Genomic DNA, 26,973 nt, shown 5'->3' with positions numbered 1-26,973 from the left:
ATCCATGCTTCGTGGACTCTCCCAAACTGTGCGTGGTTCAGTGTTTGAAGGCTTATGAGGACCTAACCTTGGAACTTCGCCCTCCGGGCGAACGACAGCTACTAATCGCGCTGCGAAAGCTGCACAAAGCTGTCTCTTCTCCCACCATCGCCAGATGGGTACGGTGGATCATGCAGGAAGCAGGCATTGACACGAAACAGTTCGGTGCTCATTCAGCTAGAGGGCCATGGCCTCGAAGGCTTTCTCTTTAGGAGCCAGATTAGAGGATTTGATGAGAGCTGCGGATTGGTCTAGGGACTCCACCTTTAAAAGGTTTTACTTCAAACCGGTGGTTGATATTGCTCATTTGGTGGTGAGTAAGCTTTAAACTAGCATAATCTGAAGCCTCCGGTCCTGACATAGAATCGAAATTTGCCTAGCAGTGTAACGGTAAGTTTCAATTCTATTAAGGACACTGAGGCGAAGATTATCCCTCCCGATCCGCCTGCCGAGATTTCCCACCCGTACTGCAGTAAGTACTCAGGTTTTCCAGTCCTATGGTTATGTGACTTGAACGTTGTGCTTTGTGTACTCTTTGGTCACTGGCAGTTTCCCTTTCACTGCTGACGCTGTGGTATTTTTTGTAGGAAATGATGGCGCCAAGCAGGACCAATAGTGGAATAGCGTGCCTCGCGCGAAGAAAGAGGAAGTGGTCATGAAGGGGATGTCCTACCTAGCTGCAGTGGATACTGAGAAAGGACTATATTATGGACTGCCTAATAATGCTCATGGGAGTTGTAGTTGATGGATATATTAGTTTTGTTTTGCCCTTACCCTTTGTTTGAGGTAGGGCTGATGTTATGTGCTTTTTTGGCTGCTGTGAGTTGTGAACAAATCAGCGAAGAAGGTAAAAAGCATAATCCTCGCCTCCGTGTCCTTAACACCTTCAATGCTAAGGCAATTCCCGCTGGGTGCTGGACTTATGGATTTCCCATTGTTCATGACAAGGTCAGCTCATCATTAGCACAGCTCCAGTGTACTGCATGACGAGCTGACCTTGTCATGAGCATCCAAGTGGTTAATAGAATTGAAACTTACCGTTACACTGCTAGGCAAACTTCGATTCACCACTAATCCTTTATGGACTTGCTGAATAGTGTGTGTCAACAAGCACTATATAAATACAAACCTTTTTCCTCCTCTATCCTTATGCTATCATTCCAAATCCAAATAACGGACTAACCTATCCAACACTTAAAATGTACTTGCCTGTTTCACTATACTAGTTCAACACTAATCCTCAATGGGTCTCGGAGTAGCGTGATACTCGCCGAAAAAGCGCTTTGACTCCTCGTCAGGGGTAGTAAGCGATATATAAATGCAAATACAATACAATACACCTAGACACCGATTATAAAGAAAAGGTCAGAACTCAACTGTAATAAGTTATTAAAGCAGAGCTGTGAAGTCACAGTGCTAGCAGCCGAGGTGATAGGTAGGTCAAGTCACAGGAAGGCTAATTAAAGCAATGAAAACTAAACATTGATCTGTTTTTCTTATGCTTTATTTTTCTAGCTTACAGTAACTAGCAGAAAGAACAGGTTTACTTTTTGCATTCCTTAGATAATTATAGAAAACTTCGTACCTTTATGAATGTTTCTACACATTCTCAACTACTGCAGCTTTTTTTCTAGAAACTGACATGTATTGAACAGCTTCCATTATCTTTTTTCAACAAATATCTAACAGGTTTTTGATGTTTTTAATTTTACAGTAAAGCCTAGATTTTTATTCTTCCTGTTTGCAAACATGCTCTCTTTCAAATGAAAGCGCCATGTAACCAAGATTTAAAGGTGTTTGAGGGTAAGATGTTGTGACCATGTATTATATGGGATTAAATACCCCCTACTGTACATTACCAGGATATTACATGTCACCTCGGAGTTCCATAACCTTATAAAGGAACCTGGCCTCAGGACTTGCAATTTCCTTAAAATTACGGCAGATAGTATTTTATCCCATATATAACCATTGTTGCCCACATTTCACTGAACTAAAGGACTAGATCCTTCGATGTGTATATAGTTACAATAACCCACCCGTTAAAGGGAGGGTGAATGGTATCTGATCACAGTCCTCTTGATGTCAGGGAAATATAAAAGGATGTCACACCGATCACCATTATTGTTCTTACTAGCAAGAGAGCCTCTTTTAGAAAGTATCTGAATCATATGACAAAATCATCAGAATTAGATATGATTCAGGAGTCTGTTAGGTGGCAGCTTAGGCTGATGATATACTAATGAAGATGAAAGGACCCAAATCTTTATACGAGCACGGAGTGGCAAAGGAAAGGTGCATGCTTCTGGTCACACACTGAACAGAAATAGTATGTCCGTGGCCCTCCACGTTTTGTGCACATCCCAGGTTGTTAGTAAAAAAAGTAATGTCTGGCTGTTTAAATATTTGAAATACTTCTGTAATTGGTTCAATGATTACTTAATCTCTAAAATAATGAAGACTGTCACTGAGAAGGGCTACAGACTCCTAGACAACTAGTCTCCCAAAATCGACTTCCTGGTGAGGGAGGATTGAAACCACTAAAATGGTAAGCTCCATCATAAATTACCTCAAGAGTAAGACTGAGGATTTCTTTAAGATACATAAAAGAGCTACTTTTTCATTTGCCAAAACAAAAAGCGGGGGAACGCTAATTTAGCACTTGACTCTCACCACCAAATTCCTTTTTGCTTCAACATGTTATTTGTGGCTTCAGGAACTCAATCCTACAGCACTGATTGTTTTTCAATTTGCCATCGATATAGATACTTGACAAGTCTTCACTACACCACGCTCTAAAAAGGTTCCCAAGCACCATAAGCATCAAGTGTATCGTCACAATCCATCTAAAATATCTTCAATCATTCTTTTGGATACAGCACAGGCCCACTTTACATTGATAATAGACTGTATGGGAAAAGCAGATAAATGAACATTGCTTGTAATGTAATGTAAATGTAATGTTAATGTTAATGTAATGTAATGTAATGTAAATTGATACTTGTAAATGTAATGTAAATTGATACTTGTATAGCGCACTACTCACCCGCAAGGGTCTCAAGGCGCTTGTACGAATACCGCTGTGGAACCCATCCTGGCTTTCCCTGTGAGGTGTCCACTCCTGGGCACCCCCAAGGTGTAGGCCAGGCATCCTTAGCGTTGTGGGGGCCGTTGTGGAGATTAAGCAAGCTATTGCCCAGAGTCACAGAGTGAGACCCATAGTTAGACTAGGCACCGAGGCGAGAATTATCAGGTCCGTGGAATTTTTGAGCCCAAGACCCACCGAGGCGGGGAATTGAACCCTGGTCCCGGGCTAGACCTCTGCATCAGGGTCTGCCGCTCTAACCATTGAGCCACACTTCTCCACCTTCATGGCACCATGAGCATTAGAAACCATGGTTCTCTGCTTTACTGGGAGAAATGGGCTTTGCAGACATTACATTATTTGAAAGCACATAAAATAAATAATGGAGTTTTATAGTTTGATACTCAAGATGGTTTTCTCTAAAAGCACACCTTTGCGAATACAGATCTCCCACAGTTAGTCACCAGGTGCATGTTGTTTCGATTGTTTATATGTTAGGGTCATCTTTTCCTGAGCTTAACCTGAAGATTAAGAGGAAGGGAGCTGGAACAAACAAGTACGAGTTCCCATCAATCAAACAAAGTGTCCATTGATATGAGATTATAATTTTCACACCACAATTAAGTCATATCTTGATAAGGTGAGACTTCTGGTATTACACAGATTCCACTAGAACCCTGCTAGATTATTTAAATTACATATTACTTTCACTGATTTTTGCTGGAACTATAGCAAATCAACTGGAGACCCAATGAATATGGTCTACATGTGTAAACTAATGAGGCATTTGGGGCACTTGGAAACAAAATATTTTGAAGATATTTTCAATTTAGGTTACTTTTAAATCCAGAAATGGAATGATTAGATGCCAAACTGGTAGATAATACACAAAATAGGTGTGCTCCAGTTCCATGCAATTTGGTTTCCTCTCTCAGCCTTTAACCTCTTGGATGCTCGGCATATTTCCCTGCTGTGCTGAGAAATCGTAAATCCCACACATCATGACGAGCTGGGCTCGTCATGAGCGTGCGAGGAGGCTACTTCATGACGAGCCCAGCTCGTCATGAGCGTGGAAGGGGTTAAACAATCTTGCCAATTGGAAATTGCCTAGCAAAATCTTTATACATAATGGTGGGCATGGGTGTGTTTACATTTAACAGCGGTAACATCTCTCTAACGCACCTGGACAACATATCTAGCAAGAACCAATAATGGAATAAACTGGACCTATAGTTGTATATCCAGGACTGAATCATATAACTACTCAGGAAATTGAATATGCTGAACCTAAATGTATCTGAAGTGATTAACTATGATCCTATAGTGCTGGTTATACAAAGTTTTGGGTCTAGTCATTGCTTGTATTATAATCAGTTTCAGGTCGCATTCTGTTTTGCTGAAAATCACATACAATGGAGTTTTCTGTGCTTCTGCACAATTTACCATGTAAACTTGATCAGAGCTAATTGGATAAGTACATATATTGTTTATAGGAAATTTAGTTTATGTATGAATAGGTTTTAAAAGAATTGTAGATCCGACTAACTCTTTAGAATACATAGCCAAACCGATTTGTCATTTTCGTTACTTATGTTCTAGAAAATGGCACAAAATGATTTATGACTGAAAGTTAATCAATTTTTTTTATTTAAAAGTGGAATATATTATCTCTACCTCTTACTATGTGAAGGCAGCAAAGATACTTGAAATCCATTTAAATGAGGTTTACTCAGGTGCAAACCACGTTTGCAACACTTCATGCTACAAAGGCCGCTACAATTGGACTCTGCTCTTTTTGCACCTGTGCAAAGTTTCTGTAATATGGCACTTGGAAAACAGATATAAAAAGGTCATAAGAAAGGTATTTCATATGTCTTCTTTTTTTTGATAATCAATTTTATTGAAACATTTTCCAGAACATACAAATTCATTGGTTGCAGTTCATTAGTTACCAGGAAAAAACTTGACTTTACACACAGGTGACAGAGGAAAAAGGGAATAGCCCGGCAGTAAATACAGTAGATACTGTTGTACACAGAGGAACACATATAAAGGCAGACCATCAAGGTGGAAACATATTGAACCATTTGCCCCACACTTTATGAAACAGGTCGGGGCAAGCTCGGGCTTCGAATAGGGCCTCCTCCAGGATCCCGCACCAATCCAACCCTCTCCTCCAGCCTTTTACAGAGGGCGCCTTAGCCTGGGACCAGTGCGCCGCTATATCCCTCTTGGTGACCGCCACAGCCTTCCCCAGCAGGCACTTGTCCATCCTAGAGCCATCCAGACCATCAAACACCCCCAGCAGCATGCGCCGTGGATCATGGGGAACCTCCCACCCCAGGGCCTGCGTGAGCTCTCGCTCCCCCCCCCCGCCCCCCAAAAGTGCGACAGCACTGGACAGCACCATACCATGTGATAAAAATCGGCTGGGGCATAAACGCAGCGTGTGCATTCTGGGGAGGCTCTCAGCCGGGCCTGGAATAGACGTGTCGGGGTGAGATATGCCGCATGGTAATAAAGTTGGACCAGGCGCAACTTGGTAAATACGGGATTGGTATATAAGACCCCGACCAGATGGCGGAACGAGGGACCGAAACCCATCCTGTCCAGCACATCTTGCAGATAAACCCAATTCACAGTGTCGAAGGCCTTCTCAAAGTCTAAGAAGAGCAGGCGTTCCCAGTGGGCCAGAGCCAGGTGGAGTCGACGAATACAGTGACGAGTGCCTCTAGCAGGCATGAACCAGCATTGGTCGGGGTTGACAAGATCCTGCAAAAGGAGACGAAATCTCCGGGCCTAGATCGCGGCGAAGACCTTGATCTCCGTATTAATCAGTGAAATCGGACGATACTCCGCACAGCTCAGGTAGGGGGGCTGTGTCTTAGGAATAACCACGATTGTGGCGACATAGTGGAGAAGTGTGGCTCACTGGTTAGAGGAGGCAGACCTGGAAGCAGAGGTCGACTCGGCGGGGGTCTTGAGTCCTAAAATGTCCATGGACTTGACAATTCTCGCTCCGGTGCCTTCTCGATTCACGGGTTCACACTCTGCGACTCTGGGCAATAGCTTGCTTAATCTCCACAACGGCCCCTCGCGGCGGGATGTCTGGCTTTCACCTTGCGGATACCCTGCCGGGGTTCTCTCACAGGGGAATACCAGGATGGGTTCCCTAAGCAAGTGCTTAGAAAACCGCTTGGTGATTTGCGCTATATAAATTCCTGTACATTTACATTTACATCCGACTCGGGCGGGAAGGATCCAGTCTTCGCAACATGGAGAAAAAGAGCCACCATGTGGGGGGCCAAAATATCCCGAAAAGTCGCATAGTATTTCGGGGGTACCCATCAGGACTCGGCGTTTTACTGGGGTGTAAGAGCGAGACGGCGTTCTGAACTTCCTCCAGGGTGCAGGGGCGGTCCAAGGCCTCTGCAGTCTCATGGGAGACACACGGCAAGCGGGTTTAAGTCCCATCCAGCAAGTAAGCTAGCGAGGCCTCCGGGGAGTGGGCGGTATAGAGTGTCGCGTTGTAAGCAGCAAAGGTTTGCGCGATGTCTGAGGACGTCACTTGGAGGGTCCCTGTGCTCGAACGGATCTCTGGAATGATCAGATTGACTTTGGAGTAAGACACAAGGTTGTGGAGGAGCTTGCCGTTCTTATCCCCCCCATCAGTAAATACAGGCAACCGATGAACACCAGCAGATTCCAACGAGATCTGACGGATCGCCTCCCGTACCACCGCTAGTTTTCGAGAGGAATCCCTCGTGCTATCAGTGGACTGAGCTGCTTCAAGCAGGATTCCAGCTGCACAAGCTGGGCCGTCTGCTCCAACCTCTTCGCGTGGACCAGTCCCCCCCCCCGCCCCCCCGGATAACGGCCTTGCCCGCCTCCCACAGCGTCAACGCCGAAGGAACTGAACCCTCGTTGGTGGTAAAAAAGGAACGCAGCTCCTGACCAAGGGACTCCACCATCGCAGAATCCTGCCAGAACCAGGCATTTAGCCGCCAAATCGCTCGGGGCCCGTCGGAGGGAATCCAAGTCGAAGGGAGAGGGGAGAATGGTCCGAGATCCAGCCGGGCAATATCGCGGCTCCAGAGACTGGCAGGCAGTCTGTGGCCGGCATCAGGAGAAGGTCGATTCTAGAGCGAGCATGGTGGGCTGCTGACGGTTGGGTGTATTGTTCCCCAGGGGGGTTCCAGACCCGCCAGACATCGCATAGGCCAAGGGCCGAGGACCAACTGGAGAGGAGGTTCGCGGAGGTGACCCGGCCCCAGACGGAGGCCCCGTCGTATCGCGATCGGGCTGCAGAATGGCGTTAAAATCCCCCCCAACCACCACAAGGCCCTGCGGAAGGGAGTAAACCACTTGTGTGAGGTGGCGAAGTGTGGAAGGCAGGAGTGGGGGGGAATGTAAAGACATAGGAGGCTTAGGGGACACCCCTCGATGGTTCCCGAGACGGCCACGTATCGGCCCTGTGCGTCCGTCTGCTGTGGCCAAGGAAGGCCCTTCCTAAGTAAAATTGCCACCCCTCGGCAACCCCGTGTAAAACCAGAGTCCCAGACCCTGTCAAACCCATTGCGAGCTAGAAAGTTGCATTGTGTACCCAGTTGGTACGTCTCTTGGAGAAAGAGGATGTCTGGCGTGTGGTGGTGAGCAGCGCGGAGGACAGCCATGCGCTTAATGCGGTCTAAAAGGCCATTGATATTCCATGACAGGTTGTGGGGAGGCTTAATGAGGGTGCAAGTCATCAACGAAATGGACTGTGGAGAGGCGGATAGCTACATGGGATCCCACCCACCCGGATGGGAGCTCCCACCCGTGTCTGCGGCCTGGAACTGGGTCATGGAAGGTGATGGTCAGCTCTGCAAGCGTGGAAAGTAAAGAAGGAGGGACCTGAACTGCCGAAGGGAGTCCCTGATGGTGGCCCATGGGCGGACGAAAATAAACTGATGGCAGATGGGGTCTACGCGTCAGCTGTGGATCAGTCAGAAAGACAGGGGTGCCAAGAAGAACTGCAACCAGCGGCCCGTAGGCGGCATAACAAAAACAATCGAGGAACAACGGTCCCCCACCCCTCCCAATCCCCTCAACTCCCCCCATCCTACACTTCTGAAGATGAAGCATCTGTCGCCCAAAACCCCAACTACACCATGAACAGGTGAATTGCTATTCTAAAACGATTAGTAAACAATCAGTCAGAAGCATGGCTGAGTCAGACCCCCCTCCATTTATATACGGATGCATGCCCACAATTAAGAAACATGGAGCGAATAACTAAAAGTCTCAAGATGTTGCAAGTCCAGAATGGCAATGAAAAGGTACCCCTCGGCCGGGTCCTCCTGCAGAACCAAGGAAGATCCCCGATCGTGGGGCCAAAGAGAGGTGCATCCTTGCAGGTCCTGAAGGGTGGAGCATAGGCAAGCAACAGTGGACCCGGATCACACACTCTCCTCTCCACCAGAGCTTCGAATCAATGGACTGCCCGACAGGTCTGATTCCGACATGGCCCTCCGCCGGGTAACGTCAGTTCGTGGGGCGCTGCCCATGTCGATGAGGGAGGACACCGGGGTAGGGGAGGAGGCCTTCTGGTTCAAGGGTTGAATCTGGTAGCGTCGGGATCGAGCCCTCGCCGACTGAGAGCCCACCCCTCTCTGGTAGCCCCGTCTGGACCCCGTGTGGCGCCGCTGCGCCTTGGGCCTCTCCCGGCCAAGGCGGTCGGTTGCCATCAGGACAGGGGGTGGCCGCCCCAGGTAGAAGGGGCCTCTCTCTTCCATGAGCCAGGTCCATGCCATCTGTGGCGTATCAAAGGTTTCCCCCTGAAAAAGCACCTTAAGGCGTGCCGGGAAGAGAAACCCATAGCGGAGGCCCATGGCCCTGAGTTTTTGCTTGACATCGTCGTATGACCGGTGTTGTGTCTGTCCCTCCCTAGAGTAGTCCGGAAAGATCACGATCTTGGAATTTTGGTAGTGCACTGGACCTTGCACCCTGGTGGCCTCTAAAATCGCATCCCTGTCCCGAAAGTTGAACACTCGGAGGATAATGGGGCGGGCGATCCTGGGGGGTGGTTTAGGAGCAAGGGAGCGATGCGCCCGCTCCACCGCAAACCAGGGGGAGCGCTTTTCTCTGGGGATCCAGGACCGGATCTAGGTCTCGACAAAGGTGTCAGTGCGCCCCTTTTCCACTCCCTCCGGAAAACCCAGGAGGCGCAGGTTGTTCCTCCGGGCCCTGTTTTCCGCGTGCTCGGCCCTGCGATGCAATTCAGTGGTCTGGGTCTGCAGGCGGGCCACCTGGGATTTAAGGGTGCCCACATCATCCTCCACCGTAGAAAGACGGGACTCCGCCTCCGCAATACAGCTAGCCAGGAAGTCAGGCCTCCGCACCGGGCCGCATGGGGGCCGCCATCTTCTCGATGAAAGGCCTGTCAGAGGAAAGACTGGCCCAGGCAGCCCGGGCACCGGACAGGCCCCCAGGGGGGGGTGAGGGCAAGCAGGCAGGATAGCAGAGTCACCTCAAAAGAGTGGGGGGCACCAATGGGCAAGAGCAGTGGGCCGATGGAGGGCGGATGACGGAGGGGGTCTGGAGCACTCAGAGTGCGACCGCCATCTTGACGCCTCAAGCCACCCATATGTCTTCATATAGACAAAAAGATAAACAACTTCTCTGGCACAGCATGCACTAAGATTACTATTCATTTAAGTAATTGCAGCTGTGCCAGAAAGTTCCAATCAAGATGAATATGGGCGTTCAGGAGCTATTGGTAATGGCTTAGGACAAATACTGGTGAAATGCCAGTTTTATCTGTAAATGCAGGTTAAGGAGATGCTCTATTGCCTTGTTATTCTAGTCAGGAATGCACAACAGGAGATGGAAAAACACTTGCACTCAAGATCAAAATAAAATGTGTAGCAGAAAGTACAGACTTACCTCGACAAAGAAGACTAAGTTTTCCAAGCAGGTATGTCGTGCTCTACAGTGACTATCCTGGATTTCCATCAATTCACCTTTACAATTGTTGAACAATTCTAAAAAGTAAAGTTAAAATACATTCTATATTATTAATTATATTTGTTTCAACATAGTTTAGAAAACTTTGATTTAAGCTTTAAATCACAACTTAACTTGTGATTTAATGCATGCACCTTACCCTCCAACTGCTGCAGACAGGATTTCCAACTTCTCACTAGTCTGTCTTGGACATCTGCTGAACTATCTGGAATTAACAAAAAAGTTACAAAAACACTCACCCAGTTGTAATAGGTCTTCACAGTCTAATAAAACGGTAGTAGTGTTAGTCAACATTTTTAGAAACAGATATTGCCCTGAAAAAAAAAACGATTCTCGAGCACCATCAACGTCATGTCTTGTCTCACATGCCCTGTAAAATCTCCCGAGTCATAAACCAAGACGAAAAGAAAACATAACTGCAACATTAGTTTTCAGTAAGAATGTCGGTCACAGATTCACATGCTGCTGGAATTAATTCCCTTCTTTTAAGGAAGATCCAGATATTGAGTAAGCAGTCTATCAATTTGGGAAGGATTCCAATTTAGAGAACCAGTGAAACAGTGACATGATTTTTTTGGCCCCAAAGTCCTGCCCTTACAATCCATTATCAAGCAATACCCTTTAAAAATAGTAGATAGCTCACCTATTCCAATATACTGTGTGGGGGGACTGCCCTATCCGAGCGCCCCTAGAAAATCGGAATTCAAGCAATAGCGTTTGCAACACATTTGAACAGGCAGCCTACATGTCAATGGGATGTAATCCAACAATGCAGTTATATTTATTCATATATTTACTTCGCATGGATGAGTCAGAGGATAATGCAGAGATCTGGAACAGAGTTAGGAATAGGGTAAATTTATCAACAGTATTAATATGAGGAAGAAGTATTGTATGGGAAGGAAAGATTCAGTATAAGGTACTGTACAGAGAACAATAATTCTGATAGAGATTATTACATGGATTGGCGTGAATTACTTGGAGTAGCTGGAACCACAGCCAACAAGAAATATTAACAGTGGCATTATGACCAGGTGTGATTATACAGCACAGTCACATACAGACAGTTTAAAAAGAAATGTTATGGAGATGTGATAGATAGGGGGTTTTAACAATAGCTGTAACCACAGAAACAGGGAAACTGCAGTTGAGAGCTAGAACGAAAGTGACGAGAGTTGGTGAAAGGACAATAATTTTCTCAGTTGTCATCTATGAGTCAGCTGAGAGGCAGTCAATCATGGGTTAGAAGAAAGGAAGTTCCAGGTAACGGTACAACACTGAGAAGAACGAAGTGAAGATGCTTCTTCGATAGTGCTGTCCGGGGTGGGCTTCCCTAGGACGTGCTCCGTCCACCTTTTAGTGCCTTATTTGAATACATGTAGCTATCCACGTGGACAATGTCGTTTTGAAACCTAGCATTTCCTGGATATTCCTCTATAAGCCACAAATATTATACAATACTAACAAAAGGTATTTTGCCATGCAAATAAAACAAAATTCTTCCTAATATCCAGGTTGTGAAGGGATCTCTCTGCTGGAGTTTGCAATTCGAGCTATGAAATGAAGGTGCACCCTGGGTAGAAATCCTGAGTTTGTTCTTACTGTAGACTAATCGGCTTTCAAGGACAATAACTTTAAATCCAGAGAATGCCAATAGACTGAATGTATGAGTATGGACGAAAAGTATTTAACCACAAATCTGAAATTGGCTTTGAAAGGAGGGTAAAGATTATTCAGGCTCATGAAATCACTAATCACCAGGAGTTTAAGAATTTTGCATTGGATTTTTTCTGCAGAGCCAGTGGATGTATCACAGAGTAACAAAGTTCTGGATTTGCCTTGTACTGGGCCAATATGTTTATCCTGCAGCAGTTAGAACCTCCTTTCTGACACACCTTATATTTTGGAGAGAAAGACTGCCCTTTAAAAGACCCACTAACCTCCCCCAAATTACACTTCCGATGTCCATACTAGAAGACATAAGAAGACAGGCATTGTGAAAATAGATTGTAGACCAAGCCTCTGAACCTCGAAAGGGCATTCAGTCTGACTGAATTCACGGAATGCAATATTTACAACCACTACTTCCAGTAGCACACCTACAGAAGTACTTGAATCATATTACCCTCTTTTAAGAGAACAACACAACTCTGACCGATAACCTCGCCAACCTCAGACTGAAGCAACTCGTCACAACGCCCACCCACTCCGCCGGCCACACGCTCGACCCAGTCAATCAATCAATCAATCATGGACATTTATATAGCGCACTACTTACCCGGAGGGTCTCAAGGCGCTTGGGGGGGGGGGGGGGTGCTGCTACTGCTCGAACAGCCAGGTCTTGAGCTTCTTCCTGAAGGAGAGGTGGTCCTGGGTCAGGCGCAGGTCGGTCGGGAGGGAGTTCCAGGTCTTGGCAGCCAGGTGGGAGAAGGACCTTCCTCCTGTTGTCGATCTTCGGATGCGGGGGACGGCGGCGAGGGCGTGACTGGCTGATCGGAGGTGGCGTTTGGGAGCGTAGAAGTTGATGCGGTTGTTGAGGTAGCTCGGGCCTTGGTCGTGTAGGGCTTTGTGTGCGTGGGTGAGGAGACGGAAGGTGATTCTCTTGTTGACGGGGAGCCAGTGCAGGTCTCTCAGATGTCCGGAGATGTGGCTGCGTCGGGGGATGTCGAGGATGAGTCTGGCTGAGGCGTTCTGGATCCGCTGGAGTCTCTTCTGGAGCTTGGCGGTGGTTCCGGCGTAGAGGGCGTTGCCGTAGTCCAGTCGGCTGGTGACGAGGCCCTGGGTGACCGTCTTCCTGGTCTCGGTGGGGATCCACCGGAAGATCTTTCGTAGCATGCGCAGGATGTTGAAGCATGACGAGGAGACGGCGTTGACTTCTCTGGTCATGGAGAGGGAGGAGTCCAGGATGAAGCCCAGGTTGCGTGCGTGGTCTGTCGGTGTGGGTGCGGTGCCCAGGGCGGGGGGCCACCAGGAGTCGTCCCAGGCGGAGGGCGAGGAGCCCAGGATGAGGACTTCCGTCTTGTCTGAGTTCAGTTTCAGGCGGCTGGTCGACATCCATTCGGCTACATCTTTTATCCCTTCGTGAAGGTTGGCTCTGGAAGCGGCGGGGTCGTTGGTCAGTGAGAGGATCAGCTGGGTGTCATCGGCGTAGGAGATGATGTTCAGGTTGTGTTGGCGTGCGATGGGCGCGAGGGGGCTCATGTAGACGTTGAAGAGGGTGGGGCTCAGCGAGGATCCTTGAGGGACGCCGCAGATGACTTCGGTGGCCTCTGACTTGTACGGTGGTAGGCGGACTCTCTGTGTTCTTCCGTCGAGGAAGGAGACGATCCATTCCAGTGCCTTCTCCTGAATTCCGACGTTGCTGAGGCGCTGCACTAGGGTGCGGTGACAGACAGTGTCGAATGCCGCGGAGAGGTCTAGGAGGATGAGGGCCGCTGTTTCTCCGTTGTCCATCAGGGCTCGGATGTCATCGGTGGCAGCGATCAGGGCGGTCTCGGTGCTGTGGTTGGCTCGGAAGCCAGACTGTGAGGGGTCGAGGGATCCATTCGTCTCGAGGAAGGCGGCCAGCTGTTTGTTGACGGTCTTCTCGATGACTTTGGCTGGAAACGGGAGGAGCGAGATGGGGCGGTAGTTCTTGTTGCGGTCTTCTCCGCAAGCCCGCACGTCTCCGTCAGCCACACCACCGAACTCCTCTGGACCGACTAACGCTGCATCCACTTCGCCTTCCAGAAGCCCACCACACACCACCACACCCAACAGATTCCCCGCCGCTTCTGGAGCAAAATCACTGAAGACCAACTACAAGCAAACCTCGCTCTCAGCCCACCCACCGAACCCTCAAACACCGACAACGCTGCCCACAGCCTCAGACGCTGGATCGAGTACTGCGCCAACACCCTCACACCGCTGAAGAAATCCCCCCATAGAGACACCAGCAAGAGGGCCACCTGGTTCACCCCAGAACTCCTAGCCTCCATGCAAGCCTGCTGGAAACTATAGAAGAAATGGCACAGTGAATAAACTCCAGACAGCCACGCAGCACACAAGGACGCCATCCGCAACCACCACAACCTCATCAGGGCGGCCAAGAGGACCTCCTTCAAAGACCGCCTCGACAACAACGCACACAATAGCAAGGAGCTCTTCAAGATCGTGCAGGAACTCTCCAACCCCAGCTCCAACACCAACGACATCCAGCCGTCGCAAGCCCTGTGCGACTCCCTCGCCACCTTCTTCCACTGCAAGATAGCAAACATCCACTACAGCTACAATACCCAGACAGCCCCAACAGACAACAACACAACAGAACCTCCGCACACCATCGACCACGGCCCCCTGCTAGCCTGGGCCAGAGTGAGCATCGATGACACCATCAAGACCATGCGCACAATCCTCTCCGGCTCTCCGTCAGACCCATTCCCACACCATGTCTTCAACAGAGCAAGAAGCTCCATCGCACCCCACCTGCGCAACGTCATCAACCTCTCCCTAGAGACTGCGACCTTCCCAGAGATCTGGAAAAACGCCGAGATCAACGCCCTACTCAAAAAAACCTAAGGCAGACCCAAGAGACCTCAAGAACTTCCGGCCCATCTCTTTGCTCCCCTTCCCAGCCAAGGTCATTGAGAAAACCGTCAGACAGCTAACCAGATACCTCGAAGAAAACAGAATCCTGGACCCTTCCCAGTCAGGGTTCCGCAGCAATCACAGCACCGAAACTGCCCTCATCGCAGCCATCGATGACATCAGGACCCTTCTGGACAACAGCGAGACCGCAGCACATCCTCCTAGACCTCTCTGCCACCTTCGACACCGTCTGCCACCGCACACTGAGCGCACGCCGCAGGGATCCGAGACAAGGCCCTGGATTGGACCACCTCCTTCCTCTCCGGCAGAACCCAGAGCGTCCACCTCCCCCCATTCCGTTCCAAAGCCTCCGAGATAATCTGCTGCGTAGCCCAGGGATCCTCCCTCAGCCTGACGCTGTTCAACATTTACATGGCCCCGCTCGCACACGTAGCCCGACAGCACAACCTCAACATAATCTCCTACGCCGAAGACACTCAGCTGATCCTCTCCCTCACCAAGGACCCCATCACTGCCAAAGCCAACCTCCACGAAGGAATGAAGTCCGTCGCCGACTGGATGAAGATCAGCGTTCTGAAGTGGAACTCGAACAAGACGGAGGTCCTCATCCTCGGGTCCAACCCTTCAGCCTGGGACGACTCCTGGTGGCCGACGGCACTGGGGGCAGCCCCGACACCCACCAACCACGCACGCAATCAGGGAATCATCCTCGACTCAACGCTCTCAATGACCCAGCAAGTCAACGCCGTCTCCTCATCCTGCGTCAACACCCTCCGCATGCTCCACAAGATCTGCAGATGGATCCCGACAGATACAAGACAGTGACCCAGGCCCTAGTCAGCAGCAGACTCTACTACGGAAACGCCCTCTATGCGGGAGCCCCGACCAAGCTCATCAAATGACTACAACACATCCAAAACGCCTCGGCGCGACTGATCCTCGAAGACCCACGCCACAGACACATCACCCCCTACCTGAGAAACCTCCTCTGGATATCCTTCAAGCTCCTCACCAACGCACACAAGGCACTCCACAAAACCGGCCCAGCCTACCTCAGACGGCTCTCCTACATCCCCAACCGCCAGCTACGCTTCAGACCTCTCACTCGCCACCGTCCCGCGCAACCGAAGAACCACCACTGGTGGGATACCTTTCTCCGACCTCGCCGCCAAGACATGGAACATCCTCCCACTGAGCCTACGACAGACAAGACCTGCTGACCTTCCGGAGGATACTCAAGACCTGGCTGTTCGATCAGTAGCGCCACCCTCCCCCCCAGCGCCTTGAGACCCTCACGGTTATGTAGTGTGCTTTACAAATGATTGATTGATTGAACAAACTGGACATTGTTCTGATGTCTAGGAGAAGATGCTGGACAAGTATTTAGATGCCCGTTGGAATAGCTCATACAAAATTAACTGTCCAAGCAGCCCAGTTCTAGATGCCTGGACACTTGTTTAAAGAGGGGTTCAGAAATCCCCAAAGGATGAACAAGAATGAGGTCATCTCCTACATGTGCTTTTCGGTTTAATGTGAGGGTTTCGAAAACAGCAGAAAACACTGTAGCAATCTTAGGCTGCCAGGGGATAAGGCATGTAGAAGATGGAAGATATTATAGTCATGTAAACAAAAGTGATGAATGAAATACTTGAATTAATTTCAGCTATTGAGGATTACTCCAAACTGCATCCCAGTCCACCGCCATTTTACACACTATGTCAAGTTTGAACCCAGCCATATGAAAATTAGTCTTGATCCTGCTGAAATCAATACACTCCAGCCTGAAATATCAGGCCAGGCTCACCCTGAACCAGAACACATACAGCCAAGACTGGTTTCACACTGATCGGGGCTCGTCTGTCGGGTGCAGCTTGGCTCTATAGGCACAGTGAGCATGGGACCTACATCTGGGCATACCCGTTGCAATTACGGCATTGCACTGAAGTATACTAAAAAGGGATGGATGTAATGCTTTAATTAATCTCAGCCACTGGTAATTATTCAGGGCTGCATCCCAGTCAATCTTTACTTTGCACACAATGCCTCCTCGGTTGGACCCAACCATATGCAAATCAGTCTTGAGGCAGTCCAGCCCAAATGGTCAGGACAGAGCCACACTGAACCAGAACACAAGCAACCTAAACGGTTTTGCCATGATTGGGGCTTGTCAGTCGGGTGCAGCTTGATTCCAGTGGCACAGTGAGCACAGAGTCCTTGTCTGGGCATACCTGTTGCACTGAAGTATACAAAAACGAAAGTGTTGGATTGCTGAATTAATCTCAACCACTGGTAATTACTCGGACATATTTAAGTCCATCAATGTTTTGCATACCATGGACCCAGCCATATGTAAATCAGTCTTGAGCCTGCTCCAATATGACCAGTCCAGCCTTTACATAGCTTACCCTAAAAAATATCCATAACATTAACATTAATGAAGGTTATGCTACATCCAGAGCAGGGAACAGCAAATCTGATCATGTCTACCCATTCTTTGCAATTTGCACTGACTTCCATTCATGGCTAGATTTTTATGTTCCAATAGTATTTTATTGGCTGCTTGTCTTATAAAGCGATACAAATGAATGACAACTACCACAAAGTCAATCAAATCTCAGGTTTGATGTACTATAACCTCACCTTTGGGAAACCTTGGCACAGTGATTTTCTCTGGTGCCAGTCCGCCACTCCAGAGCGCTCTATTCAATAGTGTTTTTGGCACTGGAAGATACTGAAAGTCCACCTCCTGGTTCTTGTTTTTTTTTTTATTGATGAGGTTCTTTTTTAAATATAGCAGTATATGGGGGGGGTGTGGCCGAGCGGCGAGCAAGATGGCCGCATAACACCGACGCTCGACTGGGGACATACTGAAAGTCCCGACTATCCGTCCAATAATCCTGTAGCTGCCATGGCTCATCAGCGTCCCTCGACGCAGTGAGTGTTCTGGAGTCGGGAGGTACGCTCCGATCCTCTCTACGTTACCGGATGGCCCCATGACGAGGCCCGGCAGTTTTTAGCTCCACAGGGCCTGACGGCAGCCCAGAGCACCGCCCTCGAGTTTCGGTGCAGGCCAGCAAAGGTAGGAGTGCGGCGGCACTGACTTTCCGGATAGCGCGGGTTTCGGCGGAGGGTCTAGAAAGACCCGCCCAGCTGCAGACTCCCCCCGCAGAGGCTGCACTGAGCCGACCGGCTCCTACGTCGCTGGTGCCCCGAGAGGCCCGGTTGGGCGGTCACTGGCCTATGTCCATCACGGACTGCCTCTGGATGGTGCACGGGACCGGAGCAGAGCGGAATATCCCGACAGTTCCCCGAACCTGGACCACAGGCGGTGAGACCCACGAGGGAGGCGGCCCGGCAGCAGGCAAACATTGGTGCTAGACTCGGCTATACAGGCGGAGTGCAAGGCGTGAGACCCAGCCGAGGAAGGTCGAGGGTAGTGGTGGAAGGGAGATTGGGACCTAGTGAGTCTGGCACTGCTCCGGTGAGACTGGACCCTTCTGGAAGTTTTAGTGCGAACCACAAAGCAGTCCCTCCTCACTGACATAAGCAGCCAGGGAGACGCAGGGATCGCGGTGAGGGCCTGTGACGGGGGGCCTTCACGGGGATCGCAATGCGCCCCAAAAAATCCACCACCACGCAGACAAATACCATGGATAACTATACGGCACTGACTGGGAGAGGTGGAGGCCGGCCCCCCTGGAGGCTCCGGAACCACTGAGCCGTCCCTGGCCTCTATCCTGCAGGCTATTCAATCCCTGGGGATGACGTTGGAAGCCAAGATAGACGTTGGAAGCCAAGATAGACGCCGTCACGATAGAAATGGCCCTCCAGCGAGCGGACCTGAATAAAACCTCCGAAAAGGCGACTCAAAATGAGGTGGCGATTTCGGACGTCCAACAAGCCACCAAAGAATTGCAGGGCCAGGTCTAGCGCTTAACTCAGCAGCAGAAGCAAGCCGAGGCCCGCCTGGAGGACCAAGAAAGGAGGGCCCGAAGGAACAACACATGAGTGGTAGGGGTGCCGGAAAAAATGGAAGGGCCAAGTGTCGATTTATTCCTTGAGGACCTTATCCTGAAAAACAAAATGCTTTCTAAGTTTTTGGTGATTGAATGAGCGCACAGGGCCCTGATCCCTCGGCCTCGCCCCGGGGCTCCTCCCAGGACAATTATTGCTCGGATCCTGAATTATAGGGATCGCAACGCTATTTTGCAAGCCACTCGACAGCATGGGGACCTGCGGATTGACAATGCCACTATCCGGTTCTTCCCGGACTTCACCGTCAAGGTCCAGCAGGAGAGCAGATCATTTGACGCTGTCAAGAGGGAACTCCAAACCCGTGGGATCAAGCACATGATGTTTTTCCCACGCGTCTTAAGCTTCTTATGAATGGGAAATCCTTCATCACATCCCCGGAGGAAGTCTTCGCATGGTTGGAGGAACAGGTACAACATCCTGACAGTCAACGACCAGGAGATGGTTGGAGGGACACGGCGGTGCGCTCTCCGGCCTCCTCCACAGGGTCGGCGGAGAGAGGGAAACGGCGACATGGCGGGGCCCAGAGGCCTGGTGGCGCAAGAGTGCGGAGCCTGTCTGCTTCGCCTGACCTTGGCTGAGACAATGGAGTGAGCCCACAGATTGAGGAGTCGTGTGGAAGCACATGTAATGTATGAACACTCCACTGTTGGGAACTGGCTGTGCGGGGAGGTATTTATTCCAACTGACAGACGAGACAATTGGTCCTACATGGGCTCCTAAAGCGGACATGGACAGCAGAGGGGAAAGGGCCAGATTGGTTACATTACTACTTGGACTTGATCCGCCCCTATTGCTTGGCTGACCGCCCCGGGGTTGGGATGCTATGGTTGCTATCTATATGATTGGTGGGCTGGGTGTGATCTCCAGAAGGCCAGTTTGGTCGTAGCTCACATCCCCCAAATTTTTCGTTTTTATGTGCGACATGCGCTCTGCTGGTTGGGGTGAATTGGGTCACGTTGACCTGAGAAGCAGGGTAGCAGGGAGGGGGTGGGGTTGGGAGGGGGTGGGATTGGGAGGCTGGGGGGGGAGGGGAGTAGCTAGTTGTTTAATCTTTGTATTTTAGTTTCTACAGAAATTTGCTCCAGAGGCTCCGGCAGAATTGTTGTCAGACTTGCGGGTGGCGGTAGGGGTGAGCGAATGTTCTCTAGCTGTTTACTATCAATACACTATGACACATACGTCGACGACACAGAAGATTAACATTTTATCTTGAAATGTCAATGGTCTGCAGAACAAAATCAAACGCTCCATGGTCCTTCAATACCTCCATAGGCATGCCCCGGATATAGTCTTCCTGCAGGAGACACATCTGATGGGCAATCACTATAAGGCCCTTAACCGGTTTGGATACACACTGCAGGCACACGCGGGCTTCACCACGGGCTCCAGGGGGGTTGGGATCCTTGTGAAAAACTCGCTCTCACTGGTGATTAACCGCAGGTGGTTTGACCAGTTGGGACGTTATGTAGCTATCTCTGGGCGATGGGAAGGGCACACGCTTAATCTCTGCTCGGTTTACATCCCCCCAAGGTTACACGGCACCACACTCCCGGATCTGGGGGGGGGTGGGGGGGGGGGGGGGACTACTCCTGGAGATGCCAAATGGGATCTTGATATTGGGGGGGGGGGTGGGAGGATATGAATGATGTGATGGTGAGGGACGTAGATAGGTCAGGGGCCCCACCTGATCGGGCCATGAGTGATCTGCAGGCAGGGAAGGCTACAGGTCCCAATGGGTTCCCCGGAGAGGCGTTTCGGTGTGTGTCGGGACGGATTGCCCCACATATGCTGAGCATGTTTAATGCAGCCAAGGAGGAAGGGTTGCTTCCGAGGGATCACCGGTCGGCCACGATAGTCGCAATACATATGTCGGGCAAACCACAAGAACTTTGTAGCTCTTACAGACTTATCTCCCTCCTCAACTTCGAAACCAAAGTCCTGGGCAAGGTGCTGGCCACTAGACTGGGGGCGGTGATTCAGTCCTTGATCCACCCGGATCAGTCGGGCTTCATGCCCCATAGAAACACCAGACTCAATTTAAGGCGCTTGTTCGGGGTGCTCCAGACGATGTCCACACAACCTGCGAAACCAGCGGCTCTCCTGTCATTGGATGCCCATATGGCCTTTGAAAGCATGGAATAGCATATATATGCGGTCCTGGCCAGAATGGGCTTTGGGGATTCCTTTAAGGAGTGGGTAAAGCTATTATACACTGCACCGATTGCGAGGGTCCGCGTGAACGGTGCCCACTCCAGGGAATTCAGGCTGGGGCAGGGGATCCCAGAGAGGATTTTCCGGATAATTGATTCGGAGCTTCGTGCATTGCTTTGGGGAGGGGGATGTCCGAGAATTGCACTGAGGAAGCTTCAACGAGGGGTATACGATGGGGGGCTAGCAGTCCCTGATATTCGTCTCTATTACTGGGCGGCACATTTGTTAAACATTAACGGGTGGGTATTTGCCCTGATGGACGAACCAGACTATAGAGTGGACCGTATGGTCTTGGGAGGTGGCACCTACTTGTATGCGCTTTATCATAGGGGCAGGCGTGGCCCACCTCCGCTGCCCCAGACGGCAACTATCGTGGGAGCGTGTGACAAAACTGTTGGGGTGGGAGGCAAAACTCACGGCCCAAACCCAACTGTGGGCCGGGGACTACCTTAATGAAGTGACGAAACTGAAGGGCCTTAACACGTGGAGTCTGATTGGCATTGATGTACTGGGGGCCTATGGAAAAGAGGGGATGTGCTAGAGTTCTCTACTTTGCAAAAGGAATTCCAGATGGGGGGGGTAGAGGGGGGGGGGGGTGTTTCTCCACTACCAGCAGGTCCAACATGCCGTCCTCCAACATCTCCAGAAGGGGGATCAGCTACCGGAATATACCCAGTTAGAAGATAGGTTGCTGTTAGACCCGATGATAGACAAGGCCATCTCCCTCACGTATAAAAAACGTATCAACAACCTCCCTGATCCCCTGTAGCCTCTACGAGAAAAATGGGAGTCTGATGTGGGGCTACTGGAGGAGGATGACTGGCGGGAGGCAATGCAGAGTCCCAGGGAAGTGGCAATCCGCACTAGATTTAGGTTGGTTCAACTGCGCATCCTACACCGCTCCTATACCCCCCGCACAACACAATATCGTATTGGGTATGCTGACTCACGGTTCTGTCTGCGAGGCTGTGGTGAGGAGGGCTTCTTCCACATTTTGTGGGACTGTGCCAAGATCCGAGCATACTGGTCCAACCTGGCAACCATTATGTCCGAGGTGATCAGGGCGGAGGAGCCGATGGAGGCCCGATGGCATATCCTAGGAGTGACGAATCACACCACCTGGCCTAAGTGGGATAAGATCTGGTTGGCATTAGCAAGTATGGTCGCCAAGCGAAACATAGGCCGATTGTGGGGAAGTGAAATCCTGCCGACTGTGGAAGAATGGGAACATGACCTGGACTGGTGTCAAAGGGCTGAAAGAGTGATATACAAGAGTAGGGGGTGTCTTAGGAAATGGGAAAAGATATGGGGGGCGTGGAAAAGCTACAGAGGGGAGGTGATGGATACTCAGACTGCCTCGATGCCGATATGATGCCAAGTAAGGATTGCGGTTTGATTGTGCAGAATCATGATGTTCACATTGACTTGTATGTAATTATTTGCCGCCTGTATGTTCACCTTCCATCAATTGTTAAGCACTGTGTCATTGTAAAGAGCCTATGATCTGAATAAAAAGATTAAAATATATATATATAGCAGTATATGTTTTGCCAGTTATTTTCAATGCTTTTCGTTTTTTATCCTTTACATACATGTTTTTGCTATTTAGTAGATTTTTGATACAAAGTGGTTTTCCTGCATTTCCTGAAGAGCACGTTGGATTGTGGTTGTCTCAGCCGTTTATGTCTTATGGCTGTACATGGGATCGCATTGGAGTAAAATACACCTTTTAACTGTACCACTGTCTAATTTTATTGTAGTCTATAGAACCATACTGCTTCAATTTAATCACAAATCAGGGAGAGTAATCATGAAGGCATTCATGTTAGCTTGCCTTGTAGATGCCTGCACCATCACAACTTCAGAGGAGAGGTGCTGAGACAAAGCAGAGTTGTCATAGGCAGGGCAATGGTGCCTCACAATCAGCCGAATACCTGAGGGGCCAGAGCAATGTTTGGCCCAAGCTTCCAAAAAGTTATCTGTAGGAACATTACTGAAGGGCAGGATTGCGGGTCAGTGGATGTTTGCCAGAGTCAGAGTATATCTATCAAGACATATGTTTTGACCTCCAAGGTGGGAAGCTGGAGTCCAGGAATTTTGGCTACTCTACAGATGAACTGCTCTACTCAGTGGCAGGACCAGGGGCTGAGAAGAATCTCAACTCGGGGAAAGTATCAAGGCCACTGGATTCTTGTAGGTAATCTTATTAATTTCCTCATGGTATGCATAACCTCACTTGAGGTTGTAGCGACGCCGAGTTATAGAACACAATGGGCACTTTGTTCTCCAGTGTCAATAGAGTCGGTGTGGAGCGCACCAATGTTAAAAGGGGATGCAGAGATGGTTCAGAGGTGTATTTGAGGGTCCAATTGATAGGCAAACTAGACAACAGTACCCCAGTCGGATAGCCCCCTCAGTGACAGGGGGCCCAAATGTGCAACAGAGGGAGTGGGTAAGGATCTGAAGAGTCGGAGCATGGCATTGCAGAACTCTTCAACCTGCTTCAGTGTCGCAGATAGCTCTGGAAAACGGCTGAGACGGGCTAAGCTGGGGGATAGTCTCAGCTGTCAATCGACTTTAGGAGCAGGATAGAGAGACATGGTGAAATCCTTGCACCTTATCAGGGGTATGTTAGAGGCAGAAAAGGGCTTTGTCCCACTTTGATTTTGTGTTTTTTCCGAACACGAAGACTTGAAGCGTGACAATGACAGGCCTCAGGAAAAACTCCTGCGACTTCTGGACTGAGAGCAGGACATAGACCGACCCTTAAACTTGGCACTAGCTACGCCTTGCAGTCTTGTACGGCCTTTGGGTTCAGCGATGCGCTGTAACTGCAGGCCTTGAAGTTTGTACTCGACCCCAGGTAAACCTGATGAGGATCGGTCACTGACATTTATTTTTGACTGTCCTTACAGGGTTTAAAACCTGTTGTCCTGTGAAGGGGTATGGGGGGAGGAACATTTTGCTTGCACAATGGATTCTCAAATTTAAGATAAATGGGTCTCTTGAGAGGTAGCTCTGGATTCGCATTGGGTGGTGCTGAAAAAAAAAAGAAACTGGTATCAGTACGCCAGGGTGGAACCTACGCAGACCATGCTCATCAGTGTAAAGTTGCACGGTACCACCTACTGGCTTACAAAGGTACTGCGCCAACGTTTATGAATCCATTCCAACGCCTAAGGAGTATTCAAAAGGTGAGGAATCTGCAGTTAGAAGGCCTCATCACAAATAACTTATAAAACCCCACTGAAGGGGGAAACATCCCTCATTAGTGTAAACATTGATAACCACCTGCATAACCACCAACTAAAATGCCAGTCACTTTTATTTCTTCCTGAATGGGACAACAAAATTTAACTTTGCTGTACAAGATATAAGCAAGAATGATTGTTGTGCTTGGGTTTTGTTGTTTAGGGATGTCACTAAAATAATGTTTCTTCTCCCTTTAAAGTTGTGTGTGCTTGAATTATTCGTGCATGGTTAAAATCATGTTTAAGGTCTGATCTAATTATATTGTGCACTGTAGAGACTCTGGACATAATATGTTATATTTTGGCAGGGTTTAATTCTTTCACGGATTGTTGAAATTGTTGGTTCTTAAGAATCTAGTTCAGAAAAAGAGGAGCTTTAGAGGGAAAAGCTAGTCAATAGGTCGCCCTCCACTCAATATGCAACTACTACACAACGAGACCTAGACTATAGAAGCACATGTAGAAATTCACCCTTATTTAGGATATTTCGTTTGTTGCTCTTCTTTAGCAAACATTACTCCCCTTCTTAAATATTAAATGGGGTAGCCGAAACCCTTAAGGGTAGTGCTAAATTCAAACAATTGCCTGATTCTCATCTAGTAAAATACAGTTGAGACCGATCATACCACACTCAATCTCGTGTCCAACATATATAGTGCTAAACCGAAAAAAAAGTGTGTAGGAGCGAGATGGCACCTCACGGGCGCACCACCAAACGGGGACCTGACTGGTACTCGCCAGGACAGCCCTGTTATCATCGGTACCATCAAGCTCAGAACAGAAAATAGTGTCCAAATGCACAAAAGATTTGTGAAAAAGTGCAGAGAGATTAAAGCAGAAAAGAAACCACTACAGTGTCAAAAACGTTTAAAACACTCATAACACAACACATACACTACAATTTTATTCACTTTCTTGTGTTGTGTATGGAAGAATTAAAAGAAAAAAGTAGATGTGGTTATCACCTATTTAACCACTCATACTTTTACTTGCCGACATGTTTCATTGCCTGGTAACTTGTAGGCAATTTCATCAGGGCGTCATGTATATTAAAGCCACTGCAAATGGACCCACACGTCTTCACAACCTATTATGGCCATAGGTGCTCCTACCAGCCAGATGGAACACGGTTGTCATTTAAAAGACAAGAAAAATCGCGAAAAGTCGATAATTCGCTTCTCCCCTTCAAATTGCGGACATTCGAGAAGCGGCCGCTGTGTCTCAGCCCGTGCTTAAGAATCTAGGCCAACATGTAGTATCACATTTACCCACAAACACAGAATGGGTAAAATACTTTGATGCATCACTCTTTTTCTAACAAGTCAGTATTTATGGTAGGTCAACAAACACAGAAGGCTTTAAACATTCAATGCAAGTTGTAGAGACTGGTATCTGTGTAGAGTGTCATCACCATGCACATCAGATAGTGGTGAAAACATGACAAGACTTTCCACAAACCAACAAATGTATGTTACCATTGTTAACAGAAAAATGTCAAGTCCCAGAATACAAAGCCATGTCTGTTAAAAGGTCACAATTGACTTAAAGCGAGACATTTGTCATAGGGACATTTGCCATCTATAAATGTACCCACCAGTACCACCTTAATGTAGTCAGGCAAAGCGTGCCGGAAAGCAGTGATGAGTATGCTTACAGCATCAAGTTTTAGGTGCGTTAAAATGAAGGGCTACACATTAATCTGGTGCAATTCACAAAGGTTTAACGATGTACTATGCTGTCGGCATGGTTGACAACCCCCACAATGTAGTAATATTCAGGAAGGAGTAGGTGAATGCCCCGAAATGTATCCAGGAATGTGTTTATTAAAACAATAGATTATAAAAGTGAAGAGTGCTATCTTCAACTAACAGTCCTGTAAACCAGATAGAGTCCTGACTGAGTAAGTGTGAGGTAATAAGGTGTAAAACAGGGTAATGAGATGTGAGTCAGAGTGCAATACACACACTTTCTATGCTTGAAACAATCTTAAATAAGCCCATTGGACACTACCAATAGGAATACACTACCTACCCTGCATTACTTTTCCTTTAAATTATATATGAACTTCATAACAATAACTGCAAAAATGTTTTATAAAAAAATTGAAAAACATAGTTAGTCTATTTGGGGAGCTAGGCAGCTGCATAAACACAGATAAGCACACGTTTATAAAACACAACTGAAATCCACAAGGAACAACCACTGAAAAAGAGGTTGCCTAGCCAGGAAACACAGTAATAAACCAGAGAGAAAACTGTTGTTTTATTAAAATACTGTAAGGCAAGTTCAGATTTTTTTTCTATTGAAAAAAATTAGGCAGTAGGCATTTCAACAGGGTGTACCCATATACACATCTGTATAAAACTAGTCATGAATATATCCAACTGTGATACCGATTTAGGACCATAGCAAAATATGAGGAGGCTAGGAAAGAAACATTCATTGTATTGAGTTGTACAATAATAGTAGTAATATTGAATTACTGTAAAGACGAGACAGTCCTGTCAAGTTGAAGTGAGTCATCTATTTCCATATAAACTTACACACCATGATCTTTAGAACTACCATATCATATTTCTAAGGTCATATATGACAATTATTCCCACAATTACATTATATAAATCTATCATTCTCAGCAGAGAGTTTGGTACCATTTTCTGTTTCTCCTGTCTCTTTACCTATTAGGTAGGTTTGATATGAGCCCCTGAACTGCCTGGGTCAGCTTTGGGGTGGGAGCAGATTGCTATACATAGCCGATTC

At 48.4% G+C, this 26,973-nt stretch overlaps 1 protein-coding gene across 1 annotated transcript in view; it reads right to left on the bottom strand.

Annotated features, from left to right (window-relative positions):
- NAA25 (N-alpha-acetyltransferase 25, NatB auxiliary subunit) overlaps window positions 1-26,973 on the bottom strand; it is a 988,861-nt gene that overhangs the window by 99,761 nt on the left and 862,127 nt on the right. The window contains exons 20-21 of the mRNA XM_078667429.1: window positions 10,269-10,334; window positions 10,049-10,146 (exon numbers count right to left, since the gene is read on the bottom strand). Coding sequence (XP_078523555.1) covers window positions 10,049-10,146; window positions 10,269-10,334 — 164 coding nt within the window. The remainder of the gene's footprint in view (window positions 1-10,048; window positions 10,147-10,268; window positions 10,335-26,973) is intronic.

The sequence above is a fragment of the Lissotriton helveticus genome, chromosome 11 (genome assembly GCF_964261635.1).
Source record: "Lissotriton helveticus chromosome 11, aLisHel1.1, whole genome shotgun sequence".
Taxonomy (NCBI): Eukaryota; Metazoa; Chordata; class Amphibia; order Caudata; family Salamandridae; genus Lissotriton; species Lissotriton helveticus.
This window is presented reverse-complemented; position numbering and strand designations above follow the sequence as displayed.